The sequence below is a fragment of the Palaemon carinicauda genome, chromosome 14 (genome assembly GCF_036898095.1).
Source record: "Palaemon carinicauda isolate YSFRI2023 chromosome 14, ASM3689809v2, whole genome shotgun sequence".
Taxonomy (NCBI): domain Eukaryota; kingdom Metazoa; phylum Arthropoda; class Malacostraca; order Decapoda; family Palaemonidae; genus Palaemon; species Palaemon carinicauda.
This window is the reverse complement of record NC_090738.1, coordinates 3,595,726-3,613,864: the sequence shown is the minus strand read 5'-3', so window position 1 is coordinate 3,613,864 and position 18,139 is coordinate 3,595,726. Positions and strand designations below refer to the sequence as shown.

The following is an 18,139-nucleotide window of genomic DNA, read 5'->3' as shown; positions in this document are numbered from 1 at the left end:
CCCAATGTTAGAAATTTTTGTGTGCATGACCTAGAACAGTGGTTCCCAACCTGTGGTACGCGTACCACTAGTGGTACGCGAGGCCTTCCAGGTGGTACGCGAACACTTTCGGGGTCACGAACGACAGCAAAGACGAAGCACAAAGAATGCTTTCCTTTAAACTTCTGGGTGAGCATGGCCTCCTCGTACCTGACGCTAGCCCGTCACGCTGTTCCCCAGCTACTGATTTTCCCCTCGACGTGGGAGTGCGAGCAGGGGTTCTCAGCCTTCATGGCCATCAAGTCGAAGAGCCGGAACCGTCTTGCTGCGCCCGGGCATGATTTCCGATGTGCTGTGAGCAAAGTCATGCCTCGCATTAACCAGCTGGTGGAGAAGAGGCAGATACAGCCCTCGCATTGAGTTGTTGTTTTCTTAGTTAATTTGCGTGTTCTATTTTTACTATTATTGAAATAAAGTGGTATCTGATCGAATTTAGTTTCTCTGGAACCAGGTGGTACGCGGCGACTGTACGGGACCTCCAAGTGGTACTCGATCACAAAAAGGTTGGGAATCACTGACCTAGATAGTTGTTTATCGAATAAGCATTGTGCAATCTCTGTAACCTTAACTGCTAAAAATAATAACTGTAATGTCAATATAGACCAATTTATTGATGCAAATGAACTTGAACAGAGTAGAGATCTTTCCCAAAGCATTATTTACTTGAGAACCAAATGGGACCCCCAACTCGAGAAAGATTATAGCGTAGCCTTTAGTGATGACGATATTATTTTCTAATAACAAAATGGATAGTCTCAATTTGGAATCAGCAACACAGGTCGAAATTAACGACATAGCAAAAGACCTTTGTAATCTGTACCTGGAACCTTTGTAATCTGTACCTGGATCCTGCAAAAAAACTTGGTTTGTATAAAAAACAAAATCCCTGTTGTAAATGGCCCCAACAAAACCCCAACTCAAAAAATAAAATCGGGTTTGACTCTGATTGTAAAGCTAAAAGGATTTTCCAGGTGGTATTTACATATGTAAAAGATGATAAACAGGAACACAGCTTCTGATGTTTTGTTTTTCCAAGGTTCCCTTGTTGTTTAGTATATCAACAGTAAATAATGGGATAAATTTAGTAATATCACAGCTGATATCTAAGAAATGTCTCCACAAAGACCCATGTTCACTCGGAGGAAAACGAATCAAGTCTCTGCTGAAACACTCTCTCTCTCTCTCTCTCTCTCTCTCTCTCTCTCTCTCTCTCTCTCTCTCTCTCTCTCTCTCTCTCTCTCTCTCTCTCTTTATATATATATATATATATATATATATATATATATATATATATATATATATATATATATATATATATGTATATATATACATATATATATTTCTATATATATTTATATATATATATATATATATATATATATATATATATATATACATATATATATTTATATTATTTATATATATATATATATATATATATATATATATATATATATATATATACGTATATATATACATATATATATACATATATATATATATACATATATATATATATATATATATATATATATATACATATATATATATATATATATATATATATATATATACATATATATATATATATATATATATATATATATATATATATATATATATATGTATATATGTATGTATATACACATATATATATATATATATATATATATATATATATATATATATATATATATATATATATATATATATATATTTATATATGTATGTATATACATATATATATATATATATATATATATATATATATATATATATATATATATATATATGTATATATATATATGTATTTATGTATGTATATACATATATATATATATATATATATATATATATATATATATATATATATATATATATATATATATTGGGCCGTTTTCACTAGTGAATTCCTGATCAACCAGAGTGGACTAGTACAATAAGCAAAGCTTGAGATGTCAACACGTTATGAGAAATAACCAGAAACTTTTGTTCTAGAATATAACATCTTCGAGTTACAAATCATTACAATGTTTTCATCTTTACATCAACGTTTAATATGTAAAAAAAAAAAAAAAGAAAAGTGTTCCTCGCAGGTCCTGTAACATAAAATAGATACATTATTCTGCACTTTCTACTTCATAATTACTTCCTTTGACATGTTAGTGTTAATAATCCCTTTTTATACAAGTTACTGCAGTAGTTCATCTATGTGTGGCAAATGATCTATTTCCACATTCTTGTAATCAGGGTACCTGCCGGTATGATGGCGGTGGGGAAGAACTCACTTCATCTCTGCGGTTGGGCAACACGCCTCTGTCATGGATAAATCTGTGTGCTCATCCAGCGCAAGAAAACCTTCAACACTTTCTGAATGACCTCCATGCTCGAGTTAATTTTTTTAAGGTAAGACTTGATTGCCTCCCTTAAATTAGAGTGTGATACTTTGCAGACATTTACAATATTAATACACAAAATTCTCGTTTTATAAACCTTTCTTTCGCAGGGTGCATTCTTATTTTGACAATTTTTTTTTATACAATGAAATATTGTTAGTTGAAATCTCAAGGTATATCTTAACTGGACTAGAAAGTATTTTGCTATTCCTTTCAATGCTAACTTATAGACAGTGATCTTTTCATTACCCCCGATTAATTAAACATAAAGAGATGATATTTCAGCATCTGTTCCTACTTGTACACTTTTTACTTTACTTTACTTATTTTGATGGCTGCTTTTCCGGTCCCATACAGCAGGGAAACCCCACTCTCTGCAAGGCCTCCACTGGCGTTTTACCTTGTTCGTTCGGAGTATTTAACGTTTCATATCGCGTATTGTTCATCTACTGTTAAATTATCACTGCCAAAGGACTCATGAAATAAGAAAGACTTTAGTTTCTTCTTGAAAGTCTTAATGTCTTCAATTATTCGAATGTTTCGTGGGAGAATATTATATAGTCTCGGAGGCCGCATATTTAAAGGCTGTGGAGCCTAAAGTAGACATAAATGTAGGTTTTAACAGTTTGAAGCAATCTATAACTATTCTCGTATCAACATGATTTGTTGGCTGTGCAAAATGTAGCAGTTCTCTTAAGGAATTTGGACGCCCGGTTCTGATAACTTGGTGGGTTATTGTACATATTTTAAATTCAATTCTCGCTTTAATCGGCAGCCAGTGTAAATTGATTAGTATAGGGGTGATCTTTTCTCTAGGTGAGACACTTTTTATCAGTCTTGCTCCTCTGTTTATTATGTTTTGTAATTTCTCAAGTTGCACTTTTGGTAAACTGTAATAGATAGAGTTGCAGTAGTCAATCCTGGTAATAAACGGATTTTGAGCGAAGCGAAAAATCTATTTTTGGGTGAGATAGCCATGGCGTCCTGATGGAAGGTTCCTTTTTGGTAGCTTCCTTGGGTAAATAACTACTAAGATATTCCCAGAGAATTTAACCACAGGTTATCACAGAATTCTAACTTCTGGAGCGAGTATCCTAAAGGTTTCCCTTTAAGACATCGTATATCAACAGGGGACGCATGTATTAACGCGCCACATAGCTATCTACACCCCGAACAGAGTTAATGCTTCGGTGTGTAAGGGCTGAGAATAGCTGGGAGCCGTTCCATAGCTAATCTCATTCGTGGCTACTTCTGGTACTCGAGACGTAAACAAACGGGCGCCATTGCTTAAATGACGTCACGTCCTTCTTCATCCTGAAGCCAGTTGCTTGCCGATCACCATGATACAGCAGAGCAGGGTGGGACCTAAAAACTGGACGAAGTAGCAGGGAGGGTCCATCAGGATGCCATGGCTATCTCACCCAAAAATAGATTTTTCGCTTCGCTCAAAATCCGTTTTTTGGGCTCAAGCCATGGCGTCCTGATGGATGAATACCAGAGAATCAATGTATCGTGGTAGATTTTCCCCTATTAGTAAGTGCCAAGGCATTGACAAAATAGCATAGTAATCTTGGTAAAAGAACCGTAGGGAAGAATCATCGTGCCCCCCTTGGGAGTGAAGTTCCCACGGGCCATGCCGACGTCAAAGTGGTATTGAAGGGCTATTCACCCTGATAGAAGAACTTGAAGAACTTGGAGACGAAGCTGAATGTTTGGCATTCGTATAGGAACATTCTGAAAAGCAGACCAGTGGTGGTTGGGCACTGTGTGCTGAGAAGGGTGATTCATCTCCAGGGTATGAAGAGTAAGTATTCGTATTGGAACATTACATAATCAGAGTGAATATAAATTAAGAGTTAGTATCTTAATTTCTCCATAACCATAAGGAAAAAGGGGATAATAAAACTATGACAGGCATGTATTTCATAGTAAGTAGGAACTGATTGAGACGCACAGGTAATAAAATAGAAATTTTATTTCACAAATGCAGAAATTAAATGAATTGCAGCAATAAGTAAAGTTCATTTACAGTAATTATAATGTACATAGTAATAAAGACTTGCTCTTGAATCTGAAAAGGAATTTCAAGTTTATTAGTAGGCACTCGTTCTCGAGGAACGTAAGTCTTTGATTAAAAACACATCATGCTCAGGGCATGCGGCACTTGTGTGACAACTATGACATTTCACCTGGGATAAGAACAGTTATAAAAGCACTAAGTGTTTTCGACATCACTATGTATCGCTCGAGGGTCAACATAGGCACCCGAAGAGTTAGAGTCCCAAGTAACTCACTGTTCTATGCAGAGTTAGGTGCAGGTTTCATAACACTACCTGCGGCTACCACAAAATGTTTGACTTTGTGCACTTGTTTCGCATAATGTTTAAAGAAAACGCGCGAGGACTTCCAGCCTGTGAAGTTTTTAAGGCTTTCAAAGTCCATACTCTGAAAGAAATTCAGAGATGATGCAACTTTCCTAGGATCATGACCGGCGGGTGTACTGTCAGGATCCGCTCTGCGAATGAAGTAGGTGATTTTCGCTCTTAATTGTTTCAGTGACAGGTCGCTGCCCGATGTTTCTCCTTTGAAGAGTTGGCCTCCACCAAAGTTCGAAGTTCTGCGAAGATAGACCTTGAGGCTCTCTACTGGGCATAAAGAGACATCTTCCTTCAGGGGGCATATTCTCCAGGGGCCCCATCTTTTGGTGGGTAATTCATTTTTGGCGAGAAACGTCGGATCAGGGGAGAGGGTAACGTCTCCTGTATCGGTAAACAGGATGTGCCCTTCCTCTCTTGATAATGCCACTATTTCGCTGACTCGGGCTTCCGAAGCAAGAGCAAAGAGAAATATAACTTTCTGAGTCAGATCCTTGAGAGGGCATGAATCATTATCCAAGTTGGAGGCGAAATGGAGCACCTTGTCTAATGACCAGGAGATCGGTTTCGGTGGGGGTGCTGGACGTAGGCGAGCACATGCTTTCGGTAGTTTATTGAAGATGTCACTGGACAGATCAATTTGGAAGGCATACAGAATTGGTCTGGTCAAGGCCGATTTGCAGGTTGAAATCGTATTGGCTGCTAATCCCTGTCCATGAAGGTGAATAAAGAAGGACATGCAGAAATCAATTGTGATTTCCTTAGGATTTTTTGTCTTGACGAAGGAGACCCATTTCCTCCAGGATGATTCGTATTGCCGTCTTGTGGATTCGGTCTTGTATTCCTCTAGGAAGTCCAGACTTTTCTTCGAGATCCCAAACCTCTTCTTTGCGGCTAGGGAGAGAAAATCATGAGATGAAGGTCCTTGATTTTCGATGATGAAGCGAAGACAGTCGACTTCTGTACTTTTTGGGAGAGAACTGGGCCCGGGAGAGGGATCAGCTTGGGCTGCAGCTCCAGGACCAGGGGGTACCAGTTGCTCCGGGGCCACTTGGGAGCCACTAGGGCCGCTGTCCCTTTGAAGGTTCTCAGTTTGGAGAGGACTTTCAGCAGAAGGTTGGTGGGAGGGAACAGGTAGATCTTGGACCATCTGTTCCAGTCCAGTGACATGGCATCCACTGCTTCTGCCTTGGGGTCCTCGTACGGGGCCACATACCGAGGAAGTTGATTGTTGTCGCTCGTTGCGAAGAGATCTATCTGAAGTTCTGGGACTTGGTGAGAGATGAAGGAGAACGATCTTGTGTCTAGAGACCATTCCGACTCTATCGGGTTTGTTCGAGATAGAGCATCCGCTGTCACGTTGCGGAATCCATGTAGGTGAACTGCAGACAGGTGCCACTTCTTCTCTGCCAGACGGAAGATTGGGAGAAGCACCTGATTTATCTGGGGCGATCTTGAGCCTTGGCGATTGAGACAACGAACTACCACCGAGTTGTCTAGGGTTAGACGAATGTGGATCGAGGGAGGCGGGGATAATTTCTTCAGAGTTAGAAGGACCGCCATGGCCTCCAAGATGTTTATGTGGAACGTCTTGAACAGGGGAGACCAGGTGCCTTGAGCCTGTTTTTGGTGGGAGTGACCTCCCCAACCCTCCAGCGAAGCGTCCGTGTGGATGTTGAGTGATGGAGGAGGGTGTTGAAGAGGAATGGACCTTTTCAGGGCCTTTGCTTCCGACCACGGCTTGAGGAGAAGTCGAAGTCTGTTTGGGAGCCGTCTCTTGAGGTCTCTTCGAGCGATGGATGCAGAACGTCTCCAGACTCCCGCGGCATCCTTTAGCTGTGCACGAAGCACTGGGTTTGTTACTGAGGCGAACTGTAGAGAGCCTAGAACTCGTTCCTGCTGGCGTCTTGAAATTCGTTTGGATTTCAGTAGTCGCTTGACAGACCCTGCTATTTCCTTCCTTTTCTTCTGGGGGATGGAAAGGCGGTGTGACTGAAGGTTCCATTGGATTCCTAACCACTGGAACTTCTGAGCTGGAGAGAGGCGAGATTTCTTCTCGTTGATCTTGAATCCCAGGTGTTCTAGGTACTGGGTGACTTTGTTGCAAGATTTTACACAATCTTCGGGCGATGGAGCCCAGACTAGCCAGTCGTCGAGGTAGGCCATCACCTGGACGTTTCGGAGGCGGAGCTGTTGTACTATGGCGTCCGCCAGCTTTGTGAAGATCCGAGGGGCCACATTGAGGCCGAAGGGCATGGCCCGGAAGGCGTAGCTTTTCCTTTGGAGTCGAAATCCTAGGTAGGAGGAAGCGTGATGGTTCATTGGAACGTGCCAGTAGGCATCCGCCAGGTCTATGGAGACCGTGTAGGAACCTCGAGGCAGAAGGGTCCTTATCTGTTGAAGAGTCAGCATCTTGAACTTGTCGTTCGCTATGAACTTGTTGAGGGGGGATAAGTCCAGAATGACTCTGAGTTTGTCGGAGTCTTTCTTGGGGACACAAAACAGTCTTCCTTGGAACCTGGTGGACTTTACCTTCCTTATCACCTTCTTGTTCAAGAGATCTAGGACATATTCTTCCAGAAGGGGGGTTGATTGTTGGAAGAACTGCTGGAATGTTGGGGGTGGTTGAGTCCAACTCCAGCCTAGACCCTTCTTGACGATGCTGTGTGCCCAGGGATCGAAGGTCCAACGATCCTGGAATTGGCGGAGTCTTCCTCCCACCGGAAGCACTTCATTGCTTCTGGTGTCCCGAGGGCTTGCTGCCTCGGCCGCTAGCTCCCTTTCCTCCTCTGCCTCTGGAGGGACGGCGAGACGCGTCTCTGCTTGCACCTCTGTTTGAGCCTCTACCTTTGGGACGAAAGGTAGTCGTCTGTTGCTCGAAAGCAGGGGTGAAGACCGGTTACTGTGACAACACTGGTTGGGTGACCAATTGAAAGGTCTGTTGTGGCTGAGCTGCCACTTGGGAGGTAGCGGGTCCCGGAAACTGACGTCTTGGTTGACGTTGCTGGGGTTTCTGTTTTGAGGATTTCCTCTTAGGTTGAGGTCCGTCGTCCTGAGAGGGTTTCCTCTTCCTTGACATGCCCCACTTGTGGAGAAGGTTCCTATTCTCCGTGGCGGCTTTGTCGGTGATTTCCTTCACAAGGTCAGAAGGAAAGAGGTGTTTGCCCCAGATGTTGGAGGAAATCAGCCTCTGGGGTTCGTGTTTCACAGTGGCACCTGCGAACACGAATTCACGACAGGCTCTCCGAGCCTTTATGAAGTGGTACAAGTCCTTCATCAGGGTTGCCATGTGGGATTTGGCAAGTACTATGTAGTGGTCTGGTACTCTGGTGTCACAGGCCATAATTTCAAGTTGGACTTGGTGGGACATGGATGCTGCGAGCCTCTCCTTCGTATCTTGTTCCCGACAAAGGAGGTGATCGTTGAGCTTCGGGAGGTCTTCGTTAAACTGACGTCCGGCGACGTCAGGATCTAGCTTTCCCACGACGAACGTATGCTGGATGTCCTTCCAGTGTCGAGCGTCAGGGGGAGTAACTATGGAGAAGGGTCTGCACTCCTCCAGTGCAGGGCAGGCTTTCCCCTCTTCCACAGCTTTAAGACACGCAGCGAAGGCCTTTTCCAAGAATGGAAGTACCGCATTTTCAGGTGCGACATAAGTAGGGTGCTTCTTGCTCAGGGCCGGAAGCTTAGAGCAGGTAAAACCCCTACTCTTGAACGTGTTGGCTAGCATAGCCTGGGCCTTCGCGAGATCGAACATTATCTCTTCCTTCGGTTCGGTCTCTTCTTTAGAGGCAGGTTCAGAGCGAAGTCGGACGTAACAGTCCGGGTAGGCCTCGAAGTTTGGGAAGAACTCCACGTCTTCCAAAGGGACCGTGCCGATCTTGTCGCTGACGAAGATCCTGCCGGTCGCGATAACCATATGCTCAGCATACCTCCATGGGTTGGCATGTGAGCAAGCGGGGAGATCCTTAACCGAAATCCTCTTCGGTTCTCTGGATCCCATCATGGACCTGATGAACTCCTGATTCTCCTTTAACCTGTCGTCCATGACGGCTCTAATCAACCGGATCATTTCTTGAGTGGATGAAGAGGGATCCGGGGTCGTGGAGGTAGACGGGATAGGCACTTCCGTCGGTTTAGGAGTAGGGGCGGAGATGGAAGGAGGAGCGACCTCTTGCTCCGACTCGGCGTATTCCACCTGGTCTTCATCATCTTCAGCTCCTTGAGCCATAAGGGTCTTCTCCGTGTCTTCCGAGACATCCGACATATGTTCGTCATCTTCGGAATCCAGGCGGCACTCGTGCATGAACTGGGCCATGACAACATCAGGTTCCACTGTAATTTGGACAGTGGGAATCAAATCCTTGGGTACCACTGAATCAGGGGAGGCCTTAGGGAACAGGAGTGACCTCATTTCTTCAGTGGCCAGGTACGGTCCGGTGGCATTCTTCTGGAAGCCACGCACCCACTTGCGTAGCTTCTCCCTAGAAGTGTCCCTGACCTCCGCTGAGGGAGGGTTATGGAAGGCATCAACTAGGTGAGCCTGGCAGACCGTACAATTCAGTGGGTCCCAGAATTTCAGATCCCCTTTCTTGTTAGCACAAGGGGCGTGAGTCCTGCAAGCCGTATGCCCGTAGAAGTGCGGGCGTTTCACAGCGCAGAAGTCGAAGTCACACTTCATCTGCTCCTCCTGTGGAAGAAAGAGAAAATAAGTATGGGGGGGAGTCATAAGAGTGGTTCTTAAGCTAAGTTAAGATTAATCATTAATTTTAACTTAATGAAGGGTGTGATGCATAGAGATTGATAGTAAAGAAAACATACTCCATGCATCCCGCCCGGCTGGCTACCACAAGCTTTATCCCTGGATAATCCGAGATGGCCGAAGGCACAGGATAGTATTCCTTAAAATTCCACAGGGCAATGGAATTCCATGGAAAAAACCAAGGATAAGTTTGGGACCGAGATCACTCAGTCCCAAATTAGGGAGCTAACAGGTCCCTTAGGGTAACTGCTTCCGGCAACCAGCCGCGCTAAGATGCACGCAGCATGCTGGAATTTTGAAGAATGCAAAGAGACAGCATGATTACTAATAGAACAGTACCAAGGCACTGATCTTAAGAGTGTAAACAGGCCATCTGTTTGCAGTGTAGGGCTATCAGTATTCATATGATAGCTAGTAGAAGGGGGTGCAAGTAGTCTTGACGCCTCCGGGAGGTTCCGGCAGACCTCCGGCACGCCGGAGGCCGCTCCAGCAGAGTTTCTGGCATTAGAACAGACAATATGTAAGTCAAGAGTAATACCAGGGTGGCGGCCGCCGGCACAACGCCGGCACGCCGGCAGAGGAGCGGCGGCTAGGGCAGTCGGAGGATGCCGGATTGGTGACTGGGACAAGGATGGTTATAGCTGAACCAGGTTGCCGGCAGTGAATGCCGGCACTCCGGTGGCCGACCGGCAGGCGGACGGCGAAGCTAGGAGGAAGGAGGAGAGCCATCGGCGGGAGCCGGCGGCGGTCGACAGTCCCCCGGCACGCGGGGGGCTGGCGGCATGAGGGTAGGGGAGAGTCACCAAGGTAGGAGGCGGTTATCGCCGACAGTGGAGGCGGCAAGGGACCGGCACCCGGATAGTGAGAGAGACAGGGGGAGGGATGTAAGAAGTCCAGTCATGGACTCCCAGACATCCCCCCCTGAGAGGGTGTACCCATGATAGAGGCAGGCTCTATCACCCAGGAGCAGGGGTCTCAGAGGACCGGGAGCTAGGGTAGCCCAAGGGAGGGCTAGGGGACACCCAAAGAGGGGGGAGACCTCCACATGCAGAACACATCCAGTGGCTAACCCCATAGGACACTATGAAGGGTATATGTACCAGAGCGGACTGCACATGGAAGGTCAGGGTAGCCCTATCACTCCACCCTAAGGAGGAGTTGTAGGACAGGGGACAGATGGGTATAGACTAACCTAAGTGTAGGCTAGGCTATACAAGAGATAGGTGGGGAGGGGAGAAGAGAAGAGTCTTCCAAGGAAGGGGTTCTGTACCAGAGCGGCCACTAGGGAAAGGGAGGACACTCCCTAACCTAAGATAAGGCAGCCAAGCTGAAACGGTGCATGGGTACAGTTTCAGCAGGGGACAGAGTAACCTTCCAAAACCTAACCTAGAGCAGGGCTAAGAGCCCTGAACTAGGAAAGATATAAGACATATTGCTATCGCAGGACAGTCATAGACTATTCCTAGCCATAGAGGAAGGGCTAGCCTTTCCTCACTCTCGGACGCAACCCTAAGGGAGGACTGAGAGGCGATAAATACTCCATTAGACACTTGATCCCTCTACTTAGAAAGGGAATCAAGGCTAAACAGAGGGAATGCCAAGGCAGGGGATGAAGGAAGCATATAGGGGTCCTACAAGTAGGTTAGGTTAGGAAGGGACACTAACTAACCTATCCCCTATATGGTCCCTGAAGGCGAAAAAACACTTGCATCACGGTCGAAAGTATTGTAAAATAATGCCACTATCTTCATAACTTAGTCTAGGATCACTAAAAAATCATGCATGAACACTTATATATAGGCGCTCTGGCCTGGGGGCTATAGAAGCCGACTGGTATGAGGTCAATCGATGACCGATAAAAAGCGTCGAAACACGATATAAAAGTTCCTAGCTATGAAGACTAAATAAACTAATGTAATCGATTAGTAAATAAGGCCGGAAGCGTTGTTGTGGCTAACTAAATAAGGCATGCATAACAACAACGACGCCATAAAATGGCGGGTCCGGTAGAGGCACAGCTCTGCCACAAAACAGCAATTATCTCGGAAAGTAATATTTACTTTACGGTCAGAGCTTAACTAAACAATACTGGAACCTTGTACTCAACTTTCCAGAAGAAGGCGAGGCTGAAGGTAGCGACATAACGTAGATGCAAAGCGATAAGTAAAGCACAGGGAAAATCCGTCTAAGTAGGGCGAGCTACTGAACAAAGGATGAAGACGGACGTGACGTCATTTAAGCAATGGCGCCTGTTTGTTTACGTCTCGAGTACCAGAAGTAGCCACGAATGAGATTAGCTATGGAACGGCTCCCAGCTATTCTCAGCCCTTACACACCGAAGCATTAACTCTGTTCGGGGTGTAGATAGCTATGTGGCGCGTTAATACATGCGTCCCCTGTTGATATACGATGTCTTAAAGGGAAACCTTTAGGATACTCGCTCCAGAAGTTAGAATTCTGTGATAACCTGTGGTTAAATTCTCTGGGAATATCTTAGTAGTTATTTACCCAAGGAAGCTACCAAAAAGGAACCTTCCATCAGGACGCCATGGCTTGAGCCCAAAAACACAGTTTATCACAAGTTTCTTTACAGAATTTTCGGTGCTATTATAGTATACTATCTACCGTCGAATTTCTACTATAGTATGGGATCTACCGCAAAGTATGTTATCTACCGTCAATGTTAATCCTCCTGTTTGATGAGGATTATCAAATAGATTACTTACCACCAGTATGTTAGCCTCAATGGACTTTAATGATAGTTTAATAATATTTATTGGCAGGACAACATGGGTGCATAATTATAAGCAGTTTGTAGGGAAACTTTTATTACAAATTATTCAAAGCTCATCATACAACAATGTTACAAATCATTCAAATGAAAAATTAAGTATTACAAAACTGAAAGAAAATAATCTATGAAAAAAATTCAGTACAAAATTTATTCTACTACTGCTTGTAAACATATCTTACATCATTCAAGAAAGCAGGAAATACAACATCCCCTTTTCTCAGAACTTTCCAACAGTAATGATGTAAATGGGATTGTAAATGCTGATGCGGTACTCCTCTCTTCTTTTTCAGTATGTCAATCTTGGCATCCAGCCATGATCGCTCAATAGACTGAGTATGTGGTCCTGAATTTGGGTCCACATAATTCTGTTGATGGTTCACGGTTTTGTGCTCATACCCGAGATTCCTTAAGCACGTGTATGCTGTTCATTCATTGGAATGGAATACAGATCCAAATTAGCACTCACGTTGTATGATCGGGATTAACGTTTCGTTATCTCTTCTTTCAACGTAAAAGTACCTGCAATCAAGTTCACATTTTTATCCAAAAACTCAAGGTCCATCGATGCGAGCGCCATGGTTCTTATTAACAGGTTCAGCATCAGAATCTTCAGAGTTCGGGGGATGGTCGCCAGCCAACAATCGACCACGGTTATACTTACGACGACCAGCAAATCGAGCCTTATCAGTCTGTATGGGGTTTTCCTCAGTGCCAACTATTTTGCCTCTAGTTTGACATGAAACCATCACACTACACACTTTCCGACACATATTAAACCAATCAGTGACTGTATTAGGTGATTTCCCAGTTAATTATATGGCAGTGTTAATTGGGGTCTCGTAAACAAAATAATAAACCAATTCCAAAATTTCACATAAACTCAGTCTGTTGTTTATCCTTAGGAACTGATGGTAGGTATCTTACTGTAGTCAGAAAGGGGTGGTAGATAGCAAAATCGGTAGTAGATAGCATACTATAATAGCACCGAATTTTCGTCTAGGTACATTTTTATAAATGCAATATTTCTTAGATGATAACCAGCAGTTTTTATTACATTATTTATTTTGGGCATTTGGAGACAGGTTACAGTCAAGAAATACACCTAGATCTCGAACTTTACTAGATATCGGCACCGAGTAATTATTTATGTTCATTTGAATATCACATAAGTTTTTCACGCTGTTTCTCTTGCCCACCACCATGAATTCAGTTTTGTTCTCATTTAATTTTAGTTGTTAAAATGTCATCCATTCTCTATCACTATCAAGGATTCGGTTTAGAGTTTCAGTAGTGTCATGTATATCATTTATGATATACCTTCCTTCCTTTGAAATAGGGTGGGAACAACCGTTAAAATCACTAATAAGTAAGTTAACGACAAGGGGTGACTAGCTTTTACCACTCTCCTGTCAAAGACTCCCCACTTTTGTCTTCGCCCTTTAACGAGTACAGTATAGTGTTTTGACCTATCCAAGCTTGCTTAATGTTTTCTTCATACTTTTAATTTGAATGGTTAAAAGTAGCTTCATGTTAACAATACAATTAAGCAGAAATGTGACTATAGGTGCAACAATACATTGGTTTATGACTATAATAGTGATAAACCAAATCAATGTGAACCTCCCTTTAAAGCAAGCAAATTATCTGCTGAGCAGTAAAGCTAAATCTTCTCTGGTTTCATTCTTGATAATGCCATTGACAATACTGGAGAGACTATTTAACAATGTATTTCTCGTCAAATTTCCTGTTGGCTGAAGCTTCTGGGTAGGCTATATAGAACGAGTTTGGTCAGGGAGTATGTTTCAGGAGCAAGGAAAGCATCTTGAAACTTTTTTCAGGGTTGGTGGAGAGTGAGGTGATCACCATACTCCATCATGACCTAGAGGTTCTTCTTTGTAGACTGTAACCGACAAGTAACCTAAGAAAATCTTGGCCAACCTTAGGTCTTGCAATAGATTCTTAATGTTTTTTTTTTTTTTGTGGGAGCTGGTAGCTAAGGCTATTTCGCCCCAGGTGTCCCCAGTAGTGAGCCCAGTGATTGTGGGTGTGATGCCAGTGCAAATGAGCCCCTGTGTTAGTGAATCCTGCAGATGATTTACCTGTTGTTGGGGACTATTGGAGTGATATCTGTAGAACACCCGAAGCCAAGCTACCAAACAGCCTTGAGTATGGTCTTTTGACTGAAGGGCATAAACCTTTCCTCTGCATGGGAGTGTTCTATGCATGTGAGGAGCTTCGAGCAGTAGCAGTTTTGCCAATCATGAGACCGAAGTCCCTTTGCAGTGGTATAAGACCCTTGTTCTCAAAGCTCTTAGGTGTACTCTATATGAGCTTTTGAGAAGTTTGTCAGACTGAGATTTGAGTTTCAGTTGTTTTCTTTACTGTACTTTGTATCAGCAAAGAGAGTAGGTGAGTTACACAGTCTCTTTCATGTAACAACCCATGCTGAGGCCCGGAAGAGATCTCTTTTATTTTTGTAGCAGAGTTTGTGGCCAAAACACAGAACCCATTGATACACGAACCCAGGCTTGAAACCTTCTCTATCCCTTCTCAACACAAAGCATCTGACGTTATTTAAAAGGAGATGCTTTTGTTCCATGGAAGCTCTGTGGTAACCTCTGTGAAAATTACTAAAAATTTTAGGCCTGAATGTCAGTGTCTCTACCTCAATACTAGGAGAACTAAGAAAGAAGGGTCAAAGAATAGTGCCTCATGTTGGATTTATGAGTTCATGAGACATTTAACCTGTAAAGCATCATCTACATTATAATGCATTTACCACAATCTACTTAGTACTATCTTCAACATGATGTTAGGATTATGACTTTGAAGTCAGATAAGTAATGAAAGAGTTTAGAACTACCAAACAACCTTCACGACCTTTTCAAGGTAGTATACCCATAATTCCTTCATCACATTTGTTCTTGACCCTATGAAGGTTGTCCATCCAGCTTTGCTCCCATTTAAGGCAGGAAGACTTGTCTATTGTAACGTGTATGTTACAAAACTGGAGGCAAGATAGAATCATTGGTTCTTCTGCTTCTTCTTTCCTCCCTCTGTATGTACTGTCACATGCTGGAAGTGACACTGATGCTGGCAAGCTACGTTTTTTGAGCATCATTATTATTAGACCAGATCTATAAGTAGTAGCTCTCCCCAATTCTATCTATATGAGGGGAGGATGGTGGAATGAATACCAATCCATTGGTCACCATGTGCCAGGTATTTCAATCATAACTGTTGCTCCCATTTGGGGGCAAAATATTCCTTCATAGACAACGTATCAGATACATAAGAAAGTTCAGACCAGGTCTTATTACAAGACCAGGGGGATTAGCATTTACAGGAAGTACAAAAGGGCCAAACAGTTCAGTTCTGGTGACTTCCTAGCTACCAATAAGTTATTTGAAATGATGAAAAGTTAGTGTATGCATAGGAACAAATAGCAAATTTTAGATGTGAATTCCATTTTTCCTTTAAAGTTAAAGTGCTCACCTCTGCCAACCCTTTCAACCCTGAGCCAAATGTCAAAAATGAAATGTTTAACAGGAGAGTGGGTGGGGTTACTTACCTGCACTCACTTCCTGTTACCTTGTTAATGGTTTCAACAGCTGTTCCAACTCCGGTGAAGACAATTCCCTTATTTTAAGGAATTCACGTTTGTATAGTTAGAAGAAATATAAGTTTTAAAGCTATTTAAGACCCTTAAATACCCTTATACAATACTAAGTAATTTTGTTACATCTTTTAATTGTCAAAGTAGCAATCAAAATTATTGATAGTAATAAACTTCTACACTTATTCACTTCTTTTTTAGACATAGACAACTTTTTTATTTTACTTTTATTTTCATTTAACTTCTAATCATCTTTCACTACTATGCTTTGCAATCATCAACATAATGATAGGAATAAAAGATATCAATATTGTTTATTTTCTTTTCAGAACTGGCTTGAAAATGGATGCCCAACATATTTCTGGCTTGGTGCTTTTCAATTCCTTCCAGCATTCTTCACCACAGTGCTACGGCAAGCAGCCAGGGGATCATTGAGGCCTCTGCATCATTTTTCCTGGACATTCCATCTTACCAACATGCCTTGCCCCCAACAATCTCATCTCCTACCTGCAGTAACCTTGGAATCTGAGTCATCAGTGTCAGCATCAGCATCAAAGTCAGAGGAAGGTACTGGGGGAGAAGACGAAACTGATGCAACAGAGAAGAGCAGTGAAGGGGAAGTAGAAGGGGAAGAGGCATTTAAAAAAGATGTTGATGGATTAAATCAGAGCACATTTACCAGCACAGAAGAAGATGAATATGGCAAACCGAAGCTGCCTCTCAATATGGAAGAATCCAAGCAAAAGTGGCACCGGTTGGGCCATGAGGGGCTTCTGGTATCTTCCCTTTGGCTTGTAGGGGCATCTTGGAATTCAGAGACGTGAGTGTTTAATATGGAATAGTTACTTGAATAGTTTACTGGTCAAAATTTGGTTTATTGTCAATTTGATGATATCTCTCACAACTTTCAGAAAATTATAATGCTGCAGGTATTTGACACCTGGATATTTCCCTTAAGATTACTTGCCAGTTTTAGGACCTTGGTGTTTAAGGCACATGTAAAGTAAATTAGAAGGACTCAGAAGTTATTGGATTTTCAATATCCCATCTGAGAAGAATAATTTCTAAATTGTTCAAATAAAGACCTTATTGGCCATATTTTGCATGAATTTGTAAGTCTGTTATCAATGTTAAAGACCTTACCTGTTGTGTGTTTAAGGCCTCATATTAAGCACATAATGAGGTGGGGTCTTTCATTATTTACATGTAATGTAGTCACTAGGAATTGGCTTGCAGTAACTTTTTAAGGTAATGGCGCACAATCTAATGCTTGTTTACTCATGTTACAGCAATATGATGCTTTTTAACATGAACTGAAGGTGATCAAATTTCCCTTTACTTTCCAGGAATGAATTAGATGAATGCACTTCCCAAGAACTCATTGAAAAGTTACCTCTCTTAAGTATGGTACCAACAGCAGCAACTGAAGGTGGTTCTTACACTTCAAGGGGATTAACCTCAAAGTCAACAACGTCTCGATCTCATCCATCAACTGTAGTTGCTGAAGAAGATGAAGCCATGGAAAGTGACTCCCTTCTAACAGAGCGTCTAATGACAAAGTTTACAGATGAAGCTCTCTCTCATATCAAGGATGCATCTCTTGATCTTCATCTCAGTGAAGATCTTGCTATAACAACTAGGAGTGATGGGCTAATAACTACCAGATCAAATTGGTATGAATGTCCTGTATATGAAGGTGCACCTGGTAGTACTTTGAGGGCCCCAGTACTTTATGTAACGCTTCCTGCAGGACCAAAAGGTGCCCACCACTGGATACAGCGACGTGTTGCTATCTATCTAAGTCGAAACTGAAGTTAACTAACTGGCAGAAAACAAAGGTATACAGCACTACAAGAAAGCATTAATCCATCCCAAACTCTCCTTTCCTATCCGGTACTTTGATTTCTAACTTGCTCAGGCAGTTTGCTCTCTCACATATTTGAATGTTAGCGAGGTGACAGGAAGTCTCTAAACAGAGTCACATAATTGGATACTTACCAGCCAATTGGTTTTGGAATATCATTGGAAGGAGAAAGGATTAATGAGGTAGAAGCATTTGAATATTTAGGAACTATGATCTCTAATACAGGGTCTTCAGAATTTGAGTTTAATGAAAGATTGAAAAAAGCAAATCAGACAATGGCTAAGTTAAGTTTA

The 18,139-nt window shown here is 42.5% G+C and overlaps 1 protein-coding gene across 1 annotated transcript in view; it reads left to right on the top strand.

Moving 5' to 3' along the window:
* Positions 1-17,794, top strand: part of LOC137653847 (uncharacterized) — an 829,144-nt gene extending 811,350 nt beyond the window's left edge. Inside the window, exons 90-92 of the mRNA XM_068387498.1 lie at positions 2,290-2,445; positions 16,312-16,802; positions 17,329-17,794. Of these exons, the coding sequence (XP_068243599.1) occupies positions 2,290-2,445; positions 16,312-16,802; positions 17,329-17,794 (1,113 nt within the window). The remainder of the gene's footprint in view (positions 1-2,289; positions 2,446-16,311; positions 16,803-17,328) is intronic.
* The last annotated feature ends 345 nt before the right edge of the window (positions 17,795-18,139 follow it).